Source organism: Electrophorus electricus, chromosome 2 (assembly GCF_013358815.1).
Source record: "Electrophorus electricus isolate fEleEle1 chromosome 2, fEleEle1.pri, whole genome shotgun sequence".
In the NCBI taxonomy this organism is placed as follows: domain Eukaryota; kingdom Metazoa; phylum Chordata; class Actinopteri; order Gymnotiformes; family Gymnotidae; genus Electrophorus; species Electrophorus electricus.
In genome coordinates, this window is record NC_049536.1 from 6,002,449 (window position 1) to 6,022,448 (window position 20,000).

Sequence of the window (20,000 nt, forward strand, 5' to 3'; positions counted from 1 at the left end):
GCAGTAAATGTGAAAAATATGGAGAAAGAAGTGCTATCCCACAGTATTAGAAACGTGTGTGTGTGTGTGTGTGTGTGTGTGTGTGTGTGTGTGTGTAAGTAAGTAAGTAAATGGAATGGTACACATATGAACGTGGCCCAGTCACAACTGTAGAGGTGTGTGCTGGATGCACTCTTAGGGGTTAGACCACCAGTTTAGTCTCAATTGCCTGCACCCAATGACCATCAGTGGCCCTCATGACCTGCCTCTGTCCCGCTCAGTTGGAGACGACCCACAGCACAGCCCAGGATGTGCCGGAAAGCCATGAGGCAAAAGAGGAAAAACCTGTGCCAGCTCCTCAGCAGCCGTGCGACTACTCAGCCTGGCCAAGCAGAGTCACGCCACTGGCAAAACACTTCATCCATCTCCTACCTCCTCAGCTGAGCCTGCCGAGTCTCCACACAGACACGCACACACGTCCCCTGTCACCCGAGACAAGCAGCAGAGGAGAAAACCATCCCAGCAGATGGTGTGCCTTTTTTAAGCAGCCGATGTATGTGTGACACATGTCTCTAGCTGTTGTTTGGCCACTCTGACAGCACCTCACAACGAATCCTTTCAGGTCTGGGAGAGACACAAAGCCACAGACAGACAGGAGAAGAGCTGACGAAGCTGAAGGCTCACACAAAGCGCGCCGGCCACCGAGGGGCCAGGCAGATTAAGTGGCCACAAAGAACCGAAGAGTACCCAGCACCCGCCCTTGAGGAACTACTGTGGAATATCAGCAGCCTTGTTCGAGCTCCGGGCCTGCATGAGCTACAACAAAGGCGGCCCAGGGTTCTCCGGGGTGGCCCCCACCTCCACGCTCTCTCGCTATAAGCAGTGGGCACCAAAGAGACTTCATTTTAAACAACTTATGCAAAGAAAGTGCATTCACAAAGGCCTATTTGCAATTTGACAAAATGACAAAGAAAATAAATAAATGAATACGGGGGGGGGGGGGGGGGGGAGGTATTTCTGCTGAAAAATGAGGACCTGTCATATTGTGTGGACGCAAGAAAAAGTGGAGAGGAGGAAGAGAAGAAAAGAATAAAAACCACACTGTCCTGCTTTATGACAAATAGATATCTCTATTGATTTCCTTTTGACTGCAGTGGTTCATCCTTCTCTGTTGTGATTATACTGACCTATTTCAGATAAAAAATGGCTGGCTATTATGGATTAAAGCAAAGCGTCCAAAAGGAAAATATCCTTTCCATGGAACAAACAAATAGACAAAGATGAAACATAATTTATTGTTAAAATTGGAGAGTGTCAAATTGAGTAGAGTGCTTTTCTCTCCTCTCTGAGTGAGTCTTGTTATTCGAAGCAGAAAACTGAAAGTTTCTGTGGCATGCTGTGTGTGAAATGGCTTGAGTGCGGAACACATTTTAGGGATGTTCTGCTCGTTCCAAGCAGCGCTTCTTGCAGACAATCGCAGCTGATTTCACTTGATTTAATCCCTGCTAATATGACGGGGACGCTGCCTCTGAAGCAAACGCTCCATGCTGCCATCACCATCCATCCCTGCAGCTCACGGTCCATACGTAGTACAGCATTTTGCTTGGCTTGTCTACCTTGATCAAAGAGAAACATCCTAGTGTGGACTCTAGCGTGTGATATAATGTTTACTATATAATGGCTATTGCACTTTATAATTAAGCTATACCTCTCTACCTCTGCAACACACACACACACACACACACACAGAGATAGAAACCACCCCTTTTGTGCCAAACAATGACACTTCAAACTCAAAACAAAAAGTGATTGCAGAGTCACATCCAGGGCCTGGGCTGTGCAGAACGAGGACGTTGGACCCAACACTGGACACAGCACTGGGCACAACACTGGGCACAACAGTGGAGACAGCATTGGGCACAACACTGGACACAGCACTGGGCACAACACCGGGCACAACAGTGGAGACAGCATTGGGCACAACACTGGACACAGCCCCGGAGACGGCACTGGACACAGCACCGGACACAACACTGGACACAGCACTGGAGACAGCATTGGGCACAACACTGGACACAACACTGGACACAGCACTGGAGACAGCATTGGGCACAACACTGGACACAACACTGGACACAGCACTGGAGACAGCATTGAGCACAACACTGGACACAACACTGGACACAACAATGGACACAGCACTGGAGACAGCATTGGGCACAACACTGGACACAACACTGGACACAGCACTGGAGACAGCATTGGGCACAACACTGGACACAACACTGGACACAGCACTGGACACAGCATTGGGCACAACACTGGACACAGCACTGGGCACAACACCGGGCACAACAGTGGAGACAGCATTGGGCACAACACTGGACACAGCACCGGAGATGGCACTGGACACAGCACCGGACACAACACTGGACACAGCACTGGAGACAGCATTGGGCACAACACTGGACACAACACTGGACACAGCACTGGAGACAGCATTGAGCACAACACTGGACACAACACTGGAAACAGCACTGGAGACAGCATTGAGCACAACACTGGACACAACACTGGACACAACACTGGACACAGCACTGGAGACAGCATTGAGCACAACACTGGACACAACACTGGACACAACACTGGACACAGCACTGGAGACAGCATTGAGCACAACACTGGACACAACACTGGACACAGGACTGGAGACAGCATTGGGCACAACACCGGGGATGGCACTGAGCACCGCACCGGTCCAACGCTGGGGACGGCACCGCTCGCGAGTGCTTGGGCACGGCCCTGCAGCGTGGCATTCACCTGTGTACCCTGCCTCACGCGCCAGAGGATGCCCATAGCATTATGGCTGTGCCATAGCATAAAAGCTAGAGAATAAGGAGCGGTTTTCACGGCACGCTTTGTCAGCGCGTTACAAATGGAGAGTGACGGAGGCAGGCGGAGCAGTGTTTACGTGTCTGCTCCCTCTTGGGACAGGTTAGCGTAAGTGGGTTGTTTTCTGTAAAACAGCTGCTGCGTACGAGCGAGACGTAACGCTACAGCGATTGTTCTGCTCAGCACAGACTACTTTAATGACAGCCCCGGGGCCGCCAAGCACCTTCAGATTGTTAATATTTGAGTGGGGCATTTGAGTCTTAATCATTTGGCTTAGATTAGCGCAGACGCCTCTGTGAGCTGACCGGCTCTCGGCGGGGAGGTAAACAAATGAGCAATCAGGGGTTAGGCTATGTTTCTCTGTAAGCCCAGACCCAGTGTGTCCACGCTACGGAGAGAGAGAACGCTCCGCTGGCCCCCTGCTGCCCTTGGCCTCGTCTGTCACGCTGTCTCTCTCTCATCTAACCCTGGCTGATCTGTCCCCCCCCCCCCCCACGCGCGCTCTCGCTCTGGATCGATGGTTCTGCTTCCCCCTGGTCGTGACTAACCCGTGCGGGATTCAGGCAAGCTCCTCTTGCCAAGCCTTCCCAGCACAAACAAGCAAACGCTTTGTTTGCTCCATACGTGTCAACCATGGCTAACTATACATTAAGAGCACCGCAATGCAGGAAAAGGGATTCGCTCGAGAGCAGCCATGCACACGGGCCCCAAACAATTCGCCTGCACTGTCGCAAACGTGAGGCTTCCTAGAATGCACAGAATTTCATTATTCGTGCAATCATGAGCTGATTTGGAGATGTACGCATTTTCATTGGACTACTGAAGGCAGTGCAACCCATGCAACCATATAATGCACACTTTTTAAAAAAAGTAAATATCACAAATATTTGCTTTATTTAAAAAAAAACAAAAAACCACGAAACAATTTTCTAAAAAGTCTGGAATAAATGGACTGCACAAATAGACTTTAGCTGCCTGAGCAGGATGCTGGCGGGCCAGAGCTCAGAGGCTGGGACGCTGATCTCTGTGGACTAGGCCAAAACAAAGGCAACCCAGTCATCACCCCGAGCATCACTGACACACACGCTGACACACACACCCACACACACCCAGAAGAGATCTTGTTCGATCACGTTCTGTGTATTATCACCGAGGCCCGTCAACTCCATAACACGTTACAATAGCATTAGCTGCTTTCCCCAATGTCACTGCTTTTGCTAACTCCTACAGTCTGAACGTTGGCCAGGAAATAACTGCCACACATACTAAAACGCTATGCAGACATGTTATTAAATTATGACTTAATTATAATTTAATTAGGAATTACTTTGAATTACTGGCCCGCTCTTTGCACTACGTAAATAATTATTCTGTTAACAGGAAACAGCAGCCAAAATGCCACAGTGTGCGGCATACAGTCGCCCTCTCCTCGGACAGCAGCAGGCTCCTAAGTGCTTGATTCCTGTCCTGGCTCTTTCTACTCTTTCTACCGGCTATTAAACAGCAGCGTTTATCTACGAGACCCAGCTGCCAACGCAGACTTCATAGCCTTATGCTCCAGTCAATAAACACCGCAGAAATAACTCCACTCGATTCAAACGCAAAGATCGATTTTAAATGATACGGGACTATAAATTGCTGCGTGTCATGTGCTCTTAGACAGTCCACCACATCGTAGTCTTGAGAAAGTAATTTCTGGCGAGGTTGGGGTCAAGCAATTGAAGGCAGTCGGGGGAGATCAGCTGAAATGCAACTTGCCAACAAATTCGGCTGTTCGCTTCATCGCAGGACATCGACGGAATGAATTCAGCTCCTTCCCTGGATTTACTCCACTCCCATGAATCAGGTGCCCTACAGGGGTGGCCAAGTAGGCAGTGTGTGTGTGTGTGTGTGGGGGGGGTCAGGGCCCTCGGGAGGAGGACTGAAGTGTTCATTATCTCCTGGAGGGGACTTCACCTTATTAGTGGGCAAGCAGGTGGCTGGCTGAACAGGAGAGAGGGATGAGGAGGAGAGAGATGGGAGAGAGGGAGAGAGGGATGAGGAGGAGAGAGATGGGAGAGAGGGAGAGAGGGATGAGGAGGAGAGAGGGATGAGGGGAGAGGGATGAGGGGAGAGAGGGATGAGGGGAGAGGGATGAGGGGAGAGAGGGATGAGGGGAGAGAGATGAGGGGAGAGAGATGAGGAGAGAGGGATGAGGGGAGAGAGGGATGAGGGGAGAGACATGAGGAGAGAGGGATGAGGGGAGAGGGATGAGGGGAGAGGGATGAGGGGAGAGGGATGAGGGGAGAGGGATGAGGGGAGAGAGGGATGAGGGGAGAGGGATGAGGGGAGAGAGGGATGAGGGGAGAGAGGGATGAGGAGAGAGGGATGAGGGGAGAGAGGGATGAGGGGAGAGGGATGAGGGGAGAGAGGGATGAGGGGAGAGGGATGCCAGCACACAGCTGCCCCTGTAATTTATACTGATGAAGGGACTGGCGGCTGCTTCCAGGGGCTCCATCACTTGCGCGAGAGTGGAAAAATGAGCTGAAGGAGTGTGTGTGTGTGTGTGTGTGTGTGTGTGTGTGTGTGTGTGTGGTGTGTGTGTGTGTGTGTGCGCGGTGTGTGTGTGTATGTGTGTGCGGTTTGTGTGTGTGTGTGTGTGTGTGTGTGTGTGTGTGGTGTGTGTGTGCATGTGTGTGGGTGTGTGTGCGGTGTGTGTGTGTGTGTATGTGTGTGCGGTTTGTGTGTGTGTGTGTGTGTGTGTGTGTGTGTGTGTGTGTGTGGTGTGTGTGTGCATGTGTGTGGGTGTGTGTGCGGTGTGTGGGTGTGTGTGCGGTGTGTGTGTGTGTGCACGGTGTGTGTGTTTGTGTGAGAGAGAGAGTGTGTGTGGAAGGATTCCCCTATCTGCTCCGGCAACTTAACAGTCTGATCATTTACAGTCCTGAATAATACAATCGTGAGAGCAAATCGATAAAACCATACATCGCAAAAGAGCAAACCTGTAGATCTAACACAGCAAACAAAGAGGGATAAGGAAAAAAAGAGCTTGTCTGTAATCAGTATTAACGGAGTTACATGCTCACATCTACAGAGGCTTCTGTTCGCACATGGCAGCCTGAGCCCGGCCCTCATTAGCACTCTCCGCCGTATAAAAACGTCTGTTCTCCTCGTGTCTGACAAGACCTTTTCCTCCCACCACTCTGCGTCCTTTGAATCCTCTCCAGTGAACAGCGCGTCTTTGACCCAGGACCTCGGCCCCGACGCAAAACCCCCGCCCACGCCCCCCTCCGCTCCTGTGACACGCGTCATTACCATTCCTTTCACCGAGATTAAATAGTGCAGTCCGGCCCGGTCCGGTGCTTTGAACCCGCCCTGCTGAAACATGCTCTTTGATTCTGGTTCCTCGCACTTAAGCAGGGCCGATCGGGCCTCTAATTAAGACAGCGGCAGCCCGCCGGATGAAAGGATGAAGGAAAGGCTAACATGCTACCTTTACTCAAACAGAATAGGGAAAGACAGGAAAACATATGCCTTCCAGTACAAAGTGGCGAAGTGGGATATGCAAAGAGAGGGTGTGTCCACGGAATTGCGAAGGGCTGGGATGTCATCGGGAGTATTTATGTGTCAGACATCCAGCGTCTGAGGCCTTCTGTCCTGTCAGCGTCTCATTCTAATCTCTTCGCTGATTGTCCCATGCACCCATCTCTGACGTGAAGGATGTCACAGACAGGAAAATAAAACCTGTGAGATTGGTGGAGCAGCAGTCACATGGGCGCCATGTTGGCGTGTTCCCCTGCTCTCTGCTGATCTCTGTCTCTCTGCTCAGTGGCTTTAACCTCGTGCGCAAAGGTCACATGCAAACCACATCCTTGTTTTTTTCGAAGTAAGCAGCGCACACAACAGCCTGCTGTCAGAACACGCTGGAACAGTCATACGATCGGTATGAAAAAGCACATTTGACCACTGTGGAGTTTCTTGGGGGTTTTTTCCTGAGATATGAGGCTTAAAATCTGTGACTCTATACAGATGTAACACTCAGAATAACTCCTGATACACTTGGTTCAAAACAGGGTCTTTGTTTTCTTCTATGATAGCATAAAATCTCTCATAAAATCAGTATAGCTTTAGGCTAAACATTGAATAGCCCTTTTATAATCGGGTTATAACATTTTGTACTCACAAGTATGTGTCTTCTTTGTTACTGAAATACCTGAAAAAGAAAGCAAAAAAAAGAAAGCATGAATGCATTGTCAAAATAACGGAATAAAAGTTCAGCATATAGAAACTGCCAAAACAAAATACATCTCTGCAAACAAACACGCTGCATGGTGCCCTTTCCCTGATAAAGGAAGCGGTTGTGGGACGCGCGGAAGAACAAATACGCAGAGAGCTGTGGACCGGACCTGCGCTGACACTGACCGGAGGCCAAAAAGCTACTGTTGACTGTGTCTGTGGTGCCCGGCAATGCCGCCGGCTTTGCCCAGGCAAGGTCACGCGGGGCAGCGTGCAGTCACACCGCCAGCCAGCCAGCCAACTGCCTCCTGTCATGCCTGACCTCCACAGAATGAAAATGAACGGCGGCGCACGCGCGGAAGGCCACCCGGATCGGGGAGGCAGTTCTCTGCCGGCGGATGACGTTCAGACAAAAGCGCGCTACTGCGTGTCATTACGGGTGAGAGATTATGTGAAGTGGGACTTTTCTTTTGTGGATTTTGGCATTCAATACGTCTCCCTGAACGTGTGTATGCTTGTGTGCATGCACGCGCACGTGCATGTGTGTGTGTTTGTGTTGCGGTTTGTTTGCTCATTTGATGATTATCTCTGCATAGAGCCGATCACACATGCACTTCTCTCTCTTTATGTATGGGTGGGTGTGTGTGTGTGTGTGTGTGTGTGTGTGTGTGTGTGTGTGTGTGTGTGTGTGTGTGTGTGTGAGCATGCCAGTATGGCAGTAAGCATCAGGGAGTCCCGTGTGGCCTGGGCACACTCATGTTCCACGGGGCGAGAGTGCAGTAATAGAGCGCACTCGTCATGCAGAAGTGATGCTTAATTTCTCTGCAGTTACGGCACGTGTTCGCCACTCAGGGGAGCACGAGCCGACGCGATTCAAAAATCCCACCCAAAAGAACAAAATAGAAGGTCTGGCCAGAGACAGTAACATCTCGGACATCCTTCGGGGTTGGAGGATATGCAAACATGTGAACACATGAACCGAGAAGCTACCCAGAGACCAAAGACACATCACTTCTGTCCAGCGCCCGCGAGCTGTGAGAAGCATCTCCCGGAGAGGGAGTAATCCTTCTGTAACTCCTGCCTGCAGTCCAATCACACAGCAGTCGGCATCAGCTTTCGCTCCCATTAGCCAAGCATGACGTCAAGCAGAAGTGGGGCGTGGGGCGTCCAGCGCCACTAACCTAATCCCACTCAGCCTTGCACCATCGCAGGAGGATTTCTGGTGTAATGGGGTAGAATTAGAACATCCAGGGTCCAAGGGAATTAGCCATTTCATCCAAACCCTGCCATTTTTGGCAAACCCAGAGTCCTCACAAAGAGTCTTACAGACACTTGCAAGACAAAGTACAGACGCTTAAAACAATACATATGCCAATGGAAAATATAGAACAATTTGAGATATAATAAAATCAAGACAAGCGTGCACTTGTTTTTTTGCTTTTGTGTTTTTGTTTTGTTTGTTTGTTTGTTTTATGGTTTGTTTGCTTTAGGAGAGCAGTCAGTGAGCGTGAAGATGCTAAGGCAGCGCCGTGGAAACATGCTCATGACCGCGTTACCTACCTGCGACCACAGAGACAGATCGATACAGCCTACTGCTGACACTTCACCCGTGCGTGACTAATTCGCACGGCCGAGGAGAGAGCAGCAGATTCGTGGCCGGTTGTCAAATACCCGCGTGCACTCCGATCCTCGCAAGCGGCCCGAAGGCGGGGCGGCGGAACGGCCGGAGAGGCCGGAGAGGATGGAGAGGATGGAGAGGCCAGATAGGATGGAGAGGCCGCCCCAGCTCTCTCCATCACTCCACCCCCGCCTGTCCTCCCACCGGCTGGTTGCCGTCTCCGTCCTACCGTACTACCCCTATCGGCGCTGGGCCCGTCTCCTATCCCGCCCGAGTCACAACAACCATTCTGTCAATGTCATTTAGAGATATGGAAACCGATCTTAACACACACACACACACACACACACACACACACAAAAGTACTTGCTCGGAAATCATTACTGTCAAAAGGAGGACAAGGAGCTCGCTCAGGAAAAATGGCCTGTTGCTATGACGGGGAGGGGGGGGGAAAGGTTCTCAGCCCACTTCTTCCTTTGCGTGTCATTCAGAAGACTCTGATTGGAGGGCACGAAGGGAAAGGGCCGGGGAACCAATGGGTGAAGGGAGCCGGAAGCGGGAGGTGGTCGGGCCCGTCCCTGACACTGCTGAAGCCGGCCAGAGAGGGTGAACGGGTCAGCGCGGAGTCGAGCCTGCCCTTCGCAGACGGGAGGACTCTCACAAAAAGGCGGATGCTGCGATCTCTTCGACTTCTCGTTGTCCTCCTCCTGCTTCTCAGTCCTTTTTTCGGTACTGCAGTTGCGACGCTAATTTCTACTGATCAAGAAAATGAGCGATTTAATCACCAGATTTCTGCCTCCTTTCTTCTCATTATTGTTTGCTTGCTTGCTAACAAAACATGGCAACAGTACTGAACGAGGAGCACCAGGCTAAAAGTAGCTCAATTGCTAGTCTCGGGTGTCATAAGAACATTGATATTGGCATAAAAATGCGCTTTTGTTACAGTTCGTGGAGAGCCTCATAAAAGTCAGCTCAAGGGTGAGCGCTTCCCACTGCACATTTCTGCTCTTTGCATCAGCCACAGTAAAAGGTGTCGGAAACACATTCGGGTGTCCTACAGTGCGACTGGTTTAATCTCAGATCTCTTACCTTCAGCGTTATAAGTCCTCAGATGTAGTAAAATCTCATTTATCACGCACAAAAGGAAAGAACACGCGCAATTACACATGTGAACTGTGGGCGCTTCAGTAATAAGTGACTAATCTGTCCCTAGAAAGATATGTCATTAGAAAAAGACAACGCAGCCAGACACGAGCTCGCAAGACAAACATTTCAGACAATGACTGCACCTCTACGAGGACCTCCGGAGGGTTTTTCCGTATGCTGAGCGCGGCGGCGACCACACGGGGCAAACCTCCCAGCTAGAGCGCCGTGCGTCGCCGACCACACGCTTACTCTGCGGCGGAAACCCGGCACTACTGCTCCCTGTCCGACAGAACCGTTCAGGCTCGAAGGGCCGTGGCCAAAAGCCCTCAGCCATTAGCGTCTTAGCGCTTCGCGATCAGCCGTCCGGGAGCACCCGGAGGAGCGCACGCCCCGCCCGGAGAGGGGCTGGTTGTGTATCATAACTGCGGCTTCCGTAGCGCCCGACAGCAAATGACGATCGTGCACGGTTACCGTCAGGCCGCCTACCTGGCGGGAAACGGGCGCGCTGCCTTGGGGTTCGACGCGCCGTGACATTCAAAGTTACAGTCTCCTTCATGTAATGGAGCTGTCCCCTCACTGAGCTAATGGGAGCGATCCATTTAACCTGTGGCAGAAACACACAGGCGAGGAACTTCCTAATGCCAGATCCATCCCCCTGGGAGTGGGGTGGAGGGGGTGCACGTGGGAGGGTGGGGGATAGGCACCTCCACCCTCCGGCTGCTGCCGATCTGACCGCTTGATTCATTGACTGCTGCTCCTCACTTATCCTCATCCACTACTTAGTCTGCGGAGGCGCGGGGTGTGAGGTTGGTGCTCCCTGGGCCATGTAAGGACACAGGCAGTATAGAACCCCCCAGGGAAGCTCCACCCGAGCTTGCTGTTATAAGTAAGGGCGCTGTTTACGACGAGACACGCTTAGAGTTCCTGAACGACGGACCTCACCCTCTCCATGTCCACGACACCCAAAGAGCCCCCTGCTAGGTACATCCCATTCCAGTCAAAAGAAATAGCAGGTGATCATAAAGGCACATATGAAGATACTGTACACACTTTACATATATACATCTGTAAGTCAGACAATCAAATAAAAAATAAATAATATTATCAACTTGATATTTTGGATGGAGTAACACATAGCTGGAACAGCTGACTGGAACAGAAACACACCTGGATGCCTTTGAGTGGAAACAGAACCTGATACAGCGACGTGTAATTACAACGTGCACCATTTATTCTTTTTCAATTATGCTACATTTATTTATTTGCAAGTGTATATCTCAAAAGAATTTTTCAAACTGTATATGCAAATGATTTACTATATAATTTACTCCAGTAGCAATCTCTAGCCGTCTAATAAAGGTTGTGTTTACACGATCCCGTGTGTTTAATGTCTGGGGTGTCAAAGGTGTCCGGTGCAGTGCTGCTGTTAGGAGTGTGTGAAGCTCGGGTCAGGACGCGGTCAGGTGGGTCAGGACACGGTCAGGATAATTCGACAGTGGAGATCCTCACATTATCCAGTGGTGTGAAATAATAAAAAAAACGCCCAGTAACTGCACTCCACACCGCACTCCACAAAACCCCCCAATAAATCTCGTTTCTTGTAAAGCGCCGCTCTTTTTATGTTTTCGCTTTTTGACGAAAGAGAATGAAGGAAGCTATCAATCATATCATCAGAGAATCGGAGCAGAGGACAAATCTTTTCTCAAGTTTTGCTCTGTCAAAGTCATTCCAACATTTCACACTGGCACACTTATAGCCTTATTATACTTTCATAAACTTCCAAATGCAAAAATGCAATGATTAAAAAAGCACAATAACTCTCATCATCTGCCCACCCCCCTAATATTCTAAAACACTTCAGGAACTCCGTGGAGAGGCATGTCTGTCTCCGGGGAGGTTAAAGAGAAAAATGACTTCTTCATCTCCAGGCGCTGTTATTTCTGGTCATTTCTAATTGGTTTTAACTAAAAGCAACTCAACTCTTCTGGAGCTACAGGTTCCAACCACTCTACAGGCGCAGACTTCAACGCAACTAGCAGACTGGCATCTGACTTAGTTTTAGAGGACATGTGGATTACACAGCCTGGGTGTCACGGCGGAGTAAATAAAACAGGAGGACAGGAAGTAAAACCGAGTCCGGGTTTGGGTGCCAGGAAATAACGAGCAAGAAAACGCGACACAGGAGCGTCTGACAGGAAACGTGAGGTCAGACTGAGTGTGTGAAAGTCTGAGAGTGCGAGAGTGTGTGAGAGAGTGAGAGAGTGAACGAGAGTGGCTGGGCATTCCACGGGCTAAGGCAGACTCCAGGCCCAGGGCTGCGTGGCCTCTCCCTCCCATGTCCGGCTGTCTTCCCGGCCTGCCAGCGTTCAGGTGAGTCAGGCAGCGGCTGTAGGGATTGACCTGCTCTCGGGAAGGGCACACAGACAGCGGGCACGACTGGGGGGCAGGTTGGAGATGGAATTTTAATTGTACCGCAGGGAGCCCAGGCCATAAGCACTATTGTTAAGGCGAAGATACTTCACAATGCGAACCCAGTGAGCTGAGCACTTAAACAAACGAGGATTACAGAGAAGAGGCCCCCGCCCCCCTAGCACAGACCGCAGGGCCCCGCCGACGCCCAGTGTCGTCAGAGCCAATGATGTGAGACCAGGGTCGCCAGCTGAAGTGCAGGGGCATGAACGCTTCACGCACGTTACTACACAAGGTGCCTATGAATTTGCTATTGAGGTCTGTAAAGGCCATGTGCACATGGCCATAAGTTAATAATAAATAAATAAAAAGTCAGTTTGGCTTGTGTTTAGTTACACAGTATGGTTACGGAGAGGAGTACTGTAAATGAAAGGTCTGTCTCTTTCTGTCTGTGTACAGTATGTCTGTCTCTCTGCCTCTGCATCTCCCTCTCTCTCTCTTTCTCTCTCTCGCTCGCTCTCTCTCTGAGACGCTGGCGAGGTGTACAGAGGTCACTGTGTTCTTACACACACCCCTGTTTCCATGTTGCACTTCTCTGCTCCTGATCCACGACGAGCTCCACATGAAAACCCGCTACAGACTCGCCTCAAATAACGCTGTACACCTGAGCCCTGCGAGACACCACAGCTTTTCATATCACAAACGCCTAAACACAATTCTCTGTCATGTTAGGTTTAAACATTTCTGATGCATCGTCTTTTAGGGTTCAGTAATTCACCTTCGATAATGCGCTCCCATAATGCTCTGGAAGGTAGGAAGTTCAGCTTGCCTCTGTGGGGCCATGGAGCGTGAATTTATCAAGTCCTATTTATTTGTTTATTTTGCAAATCAAAGCTGGTTCCTCTGGGTAATTTCCACCGTGCTCAGCATGGCCCTGCATGCGGAAAAAGGATGTGTGGTTCTTCAGCGTGTGAAGCAGAGCGTGCACACATCTGAGGGCTGTGTTCAGCTCATACTAGAAAGGTCAGTTTAATGCAGCTTTCCTCCACTCTCCCTGGTCTTTACACCACTGCACAACCGAGCCGACTAACACAGCGCCAAAATACAGTGTCCGATATAATACAGACACACTTTGCTTACTAAACACGGAGCTGCTGCTTTGGTGTGTTACTAGACTCAGCGCAGCATGCTCAGACAGGCAAAAACCATTCAGCTAAAGCTCGGTTCTGTAGTAAAGAGTGAATAAAGTAAGAATAAAAAAAAGTGAGCGTATGAGTGTTGCTGTGGTTCCCTGCGAACACAGACAGCGCTAATACAAAGGGCCATGTTATCTAAGTTCAGTTGTTTTTTGCTTTTTCTCTTCAAACACTAATCTGGGATTTAGTAGTTTGGCAGAGCTGTGTAAATGACTTCACCCTTCCATGGTGGTTGGAAACTTCACCTACTGTTTGACATCTGTGAGAAGACAAGACCCCCCATGCCCCCACTCTCCATTTCAGTCACTTGTGGTCCGCAGTGGCAGCAATGTCTGTCAGCGAAACGGCACTGCAGAAAACCACAACAATGCGCCACGTGGTCTCCAGCACTTCCTTTCAGCACCCGGTGCAGCCGTGCAGGGTTACTGCACGTTTGTGCACACTGGACGCGCACTGACTGTCTGGCCTTTGTGACTCATAACGAAGACGACGAAAAACCCACCTCAGATTTTCCCAGTCCTCAGACTCTCTCAAATTTATCTTGAAATGTCACCGCGGTGAAGGAGAACGCACCTGCCCTGCGGACTGGCGTGAAGGCACCAGATGTCTGCACTTTTCTCTCCTCTGGCTTGTCTACGTAAAGTTTGTAACATCTAAGGCAGTCCTGGGGGGGGGGGGTGGTTCTTGGGTTACGGTGCTTTCCAGAGCGGGTCGTGTCATCTCTGGTGTGTCCTCATCCTGCATCTCGTGAGACATCTGGTTCTCTTCGGCGCCATAACTGAGCAGGCTGAGCTCTGAGGATTTAAACACCCCCCCCCCCCCTTCCCGATCCCCATCGAGGAGGGGGGTAGAGTGGACTGACGTCTGGGTAAAACGAAGGGTGGTCACGTCGACAGGGTACCACCCACAGGGGGGGAGGATGGGGGAGGATAGGGGTCCACGCCAAACCCGTCTCGGCGCTACGCTCGCTGGGCTCCACGAGATGAGCTGCGGCTCTGCCAGTTAGTTCGAAGGACCGACTCTGTTTCTCCCTCCGAGCCGGGACTTTGAAAAGCGTCTCACTGGACGACTAGCGCTCCAGCTCCAACGGGGGCCAAAGGACCCGGTGCCATCATGCCTGGCGCTTAGCGCGCCATCCATTTTTCACATTTTCCATAATTAAAAACCGAAGGCCGGTAGGCGCCCTCCACGCTCAGCGAAGATCTTTCCACGCTCTGCCACACAGATGCACATTTCAAGCTGTGAGACCCAGCCATTATTCACATGTTAGGATAACAGGATGCACAGGAACAAAACAAAAGGCCCTCTCTAGTAAACGCCAGGGTGAGCTCTTAATAGGACATACCTTCACATGGAAACCCGTCTACAGCAAACATACAGCGCAATGCAACATTGTTATTGGATGCACATGCTGTGAAACCTTTTGCCCAATCAAAACCTTACCGAATTCAAAACAAAAAAAAACATTTTGCTCTGATCCTCTCAGTGTGATATAGGGAATAAAGTAATTAGTGGAGTGAACCTGTTTATTTATTCATCTGTCCCACTGACACTGAAGTAACAGGAGCCTGTGGGGCGTTCCGTCCGAGCAGGCGGCCTGGGAGACTAGCTCCTTCCTGCGCCTCACTTTAGCTGATGAGCAAAGGAATCCAATCCATGCTCCGAAAATAAGCCCCGTTCCTAAAAATGCTCAATTCGCATTGCTTGAGTTCTTAATCCTACAGGGTTTGAAGCCTGCCAAACAGAGTGAAAGACAAAATGGGTTTGTAAGCGTGGAATGCACTCTTCTCCAGGGGGGGCGTTCTGTGCAAAGATGGGCGAGAAAACGGGAGAGCTGTTTGGGAATATTTAACAACATCTGGATCAAGCCAGCCAGCCATGGCTCTGAGTCATGTGAGGGGCTATCCTCAGATCCAGGGTTTTGTCTCCTTCGTTGGCACTGGGAGATGCTACTTCGGGTGCTTCTCTGCCCTGGGCAGCCCAGGGTCAAGCTGGGCTTGTGCGATCGCCTCGCGCCAAAAGCACGGAGCACAAAATGGCGAGAAACTCGATGGGCTAACGGGAAGGAGTACCGGGTTACAAAGGAGGCCAGCAGAGCCAGCACATCCTCGCCATCTTTCTCCCTCATTTCCTCTGCAGGCCATGACTAAAGAGAGCCTGGAAGGCTGTGCGGTGTAACATGCCGTGGGCAAGGACAGGTTAGCGAGAGGACATGAGCTAGCGCATTAGCGCCCTAGGCATGCTGCATCAGATGTGTGTCAGGGATGACTGGCAGCACAGGGGATGAGAGCCAGTTCAGAAAAGGGAAACAGCATAAACATCCTTCTCCATTCCATCCTGGATCGAGTATAGTGCTGGCATGCCTCTCGCTTAGGGATCAAGTGTAGTGCTAGCATACCGCCTGTTTATGGATCAAGTGTAGTGCTAGCATACCGCCTGTTTATGGATCAAGTGTAGTGCTAGCATGACCTTCATTTATGGATTAAGTGTAGCTCTAGCTTGACACTCACTTAGGGATCAAGTGTAGTGCATATAACCCTCACTTATGGATCAATTGTAGTGCACATGCCTCTTGTTTAGTGCTAGCACGTCACTTGCTTATTTATCAAGTGCTAGTACACCCCTTCACTTATGGATCAAGTGTACTGCTAGTATGACCCTCACTTATTGATCAAGTCTACTACTAGTATGACCCTCACTTATTGATCAAGTGTATTGCTAGTATGACCCTCACTTATTGATCAAGTGTACTGCTAGTATGACCCTCACTTATGGATCAAGTGTACTGCTAGTATGACCCTCACTTATTGATCCAATGTAGTGCTCCCACAGCAGTGTCTTGGTTCTGTGGTGCTCTATAAGAACCCTAATGCAGGTAAAGCAGGCTTTTCTAGGTCCATAGGGTCTTGCATCGTTTAATGTTTCATCCCTCTCTCTGACATCACTCTGTTATTCTGTAGGAAGACTGTGTCACTGCTGATCGCTAGTTATTTAAAGCAGACGCTGTATTCAGGCAACCTCTGCTAACCTTCAAACATCAGCAAATATTTACGCCCTTAAAACAGGCAATACATCAACAGCGAAAATATCTTATGGATGGAAATGTGAACACTGGGGTAAACGCAATCTGCACGGTCATGCGCAGGGAGTCTGCGCACAGCGGTGGAAGCCAAACGGCTTGCTTACACACACACACACACACACACGCTTCCAAAAAACCCAGTGACACGCGGCACCCGCAGGTTGGCGAGGCTCCGACCATTCCTGCCTGCCACTGCAATCCATAAGAGCAGTGCAGTAATAATTAATGACAAAAGTCTATAAGCATTCCATTAGGTGCAAGCAGCTGTCATAAACATCTTAATTAATTTACAAAGAAAGTGGCAGGGGAATTACGGCGACGCGGAAATCTGCTTCCCTCTGCCGCTCTATTGCACTGGAACAGATCGGGCTTTTAAATTTTTAAACATGCCTTTCATGTTCTCCAGAGCATGGAAAAGCCTTTGAACAGTCAGCTTGTTAGGCGCTGCACCTAGCAGCAGAGCTGGCTCCCTGCTCGGCCCACGGAACCGGGGACGGGAGGCGTCGGGGCCCGAGTTCTAAAAGGTCCTGGGCCGTGAACGTGGAACCTCCGCACCCCTCCGTCTGCCCCCCCTCCTTCTTTGGCAGCCTTTTTCCATTCCTCTATTTAAGGCTTCACCTGTCTCGCCCTGTGTGCTCCCACGCTGCATCTGCGTATCTCCGCAAGACAGCGGAGCAGCTGCTCTGTTAACCATCACACTTATTTGTCTTGATTACCTCAGGCCTGCACCTTAACGCTCTGTGTGTGTGTGTGTGTGTGTGTGTGTGTGTGTGTGTGTGTGTGTGTGCGCATGCACACATTTGAGAGCGAAAGTGTGAGCAGGCAGTCTATGGATTAAAAGGGGAATAACTTGGATGGAATGAATGAGAGAATAACCAAAAAATAGGATAATGCACAATGCTTCAACCCTTCAGAACAACAGCTAGCACAAACACGGTGGTGTTGGAGGGGAATCTCGCGTCGGGGGGCGCTGCATTACCTCTGTGGCTGGCTTCTACGGCAATGGCTTAAGATGCCATTTTGGGAATGAGAATACAGCAGTTTTGTGACCTTACGCTAAGGTAAGAGCGTCATTTAGTAGCTCGGCTTTTTAACCGAGTTCACTCCAGCTGAACTGGGTAGATCAGCTCAGGCTGAGACAGACGGGCGTGTCAGCAGGCCTGGAGCAGAGGCAGGACAGGCGGGGTCACACACACGTCCAGAGAGCTCCGGGCAGGAAGAACAGACGGATGTTGATTCCAGTAAACGTTTGCGCCGATCTGCCGTGCTGAGCGGTAGTGAAGCAGTCCAGACGAAGTGTTCATTTGCCAAAAGCATTCATTTGCATCTCATGACGTGCACGGGAAAAGTGCACGTGGCTGTCCTCCCCCTGTCCTCGTCCTCTTTGCTTGTCCCATCACTCGAGGAACTCGTTGTGACAGCACTTGTTGCTACAGCATTCCCAAGGCTAATGATCCAAAAGCAGCAGTCAATTCGCATTACAGTGCATTGATCTGATGTTTCCTAACCTTGCAGGCCTTTACCTTGAGGATATAATAGTCCTCTACATTCTCTACAATATCTACTATTACACAAATTGTGTAGTGTGTGTGTGTGTGTGTGTGTGTGTGTGTGTGTGTGTGTGTGTGTACGCTCACGCATGCTTAAGACATACACACACAGATTTTATATATATATATATATATATATATATAAAAACCCTGCAACATCATGCTTTTGATCATTGACGTAATAAAGCAAGAAGGCTGTACCCTCACCCCTCTGTGACTATTATGGTATCTCCCATCGTACTCTTACTGTGGGGGAAGGGAACTGTGTATTTTTGTCCTTGTGCAGCGGGGGGGGGGGGGGGGCTGAGTCTGTCGGAACAAATCAACACAGCTGACACGGCACAGTGACACACTGACCCACAACCGCCAGGAGGACAAACTTGAGTCTTGCCATGCAAGAGGAAAATAATTAATTAATTAATAAGTAAAGAAAAAAAAAAAAGCTATCGATTTATGTAAGAATTGCCTTCCATAAAGTGCATTAGTCATCGTGATGGCAGCGAGAGGAGAGGGGCTCTTTAATTATTCCACAGGAGGCAGACGGAATCAGCGTGCCATGAAGAGACGACATCGATTTCCCTTCAGCGAGCGGGACACGCGCGCTGTGTGGTTGCGCGCACAGCCCACGCTAGTCGGAGGCAGTACGGACGCCGCTGGCCGCATGCCGGGGCACGAGCACACGAGCTCCGGAGGCCGCGGAGAACCGGATCAGCGGCAGCAGTCAGACGCCGCCGAGGGCCGCGGCACTGTGGGGAGATTCCGCTCCGCTCCACGGCGGCCCCGAGGAGGCAGCTGTGGCCAACACATGCCCTGATCACCGCCTGAGATAAGGAGCCGGCCGGCGCTGCAAACGCTTTGTGATTGACAGTAAAGATGCATCCCCGTGTTGGAAAAGCTTCAAATGCATTTCCTGCCCACGTAAAAAAAAAAAAAAAGGAAAAAATGTCAAAACAACCACATAAAAACAGCAGAACAACCGTGACAGGGTGGAAGCGCTTTCTGTGAGTATTGACTGTATTCTGAGGCAGCTGTGTGAACCACCCCCCACCCCTACACACAAACAGAAACACACACACACACACTCAAACACAACACTGCAGCTTTGCATGTATTCATGAATTGTCCGTGTCTAGCCAAACATTTGCTGCCAGCTCCAGTTAAAAATGCATCATTATGACATTGGCTGAGTTGTCCTGTTGTGAAGGCGTCTCTTACGCTACGGCTCTCTGTACTTACATAACTTACAGGCACGGAGGATGGGGGCATGTGAGGGAGCTGCGCACATCCAACCAGCTTAGGCCATGTGGATATACGAGCCCTCAGTGCACAGTGCCCACAATCCTGAGTGACCCCTCTACTTCGGTGCTTTAATAGCACCAAGCAGGGATCGTCCCGTGGACCATGCAAAAGCAGAGAGGAGGATGGCACGAGAAGCTCCCCTGGACCCCCCCAGGGGACGTCAGGCAGGCAGGAGGGGGCTACAACCGAGACAGCGTGAGGAGAGGTGCAGCAGACACGCTCGGAGGCCGAGAGCCCTTTCACTCATTAGCTTAGCGGAGACGCTTCACAAGCACGCACTTCGCCACAAGTACGTCGGTGGAAAAGGAGCCGTCTGAACCTACAGTGGAGAAATAAAGTGGCGGGCCAGGTAGATTACAAATTGTTAGCTAATCAGAGAGAGAGAGAGAGAGAGAGAGACTGTGAGTGGTGGGCAGTTATTTCTTGCAGCATGGGTGTGCTTTTACTCTGGTTATTAGCACCATAAATTATCTCATATAATTGAATGACCATATAGCAGCCTCCCTCCCAAAAGAATACTATTGTCCTGCTCATAATAACATGTCTGCTCCCAGACGGCTATCTTTGGACTGGAGAATGATTCTGCCATGTATCTAATTCTGGAATCAAAGTGTCAG

The 20,000-nt window shown here is 50.3% G+C and overlaps 1 protein-coding gene across 1 annotated transcript in view; it reads right to left on the reverse strand.

Moving 5' to 3' along the window:
• roraa (RAR-related orphan receptor A, paralog a) overlaps positions 1 to 20,000 on the reverse strand; it is a 186,438-nt gene that overhangs the window by 59,088 nt on the left and 107,350 nt on the right. Inside the window, exon 2 of the mRNA XM_035523641.1 lies at positions 7,031 to 7,060. Within this exon, the coding sequence (XP_035379534.1) occupies positions 7,031 to 7,060 (30 nt within the window). The remainder of the gene's footprint in view (positions 1 to 7,030; positions 7,061 to 20,000) is intronic.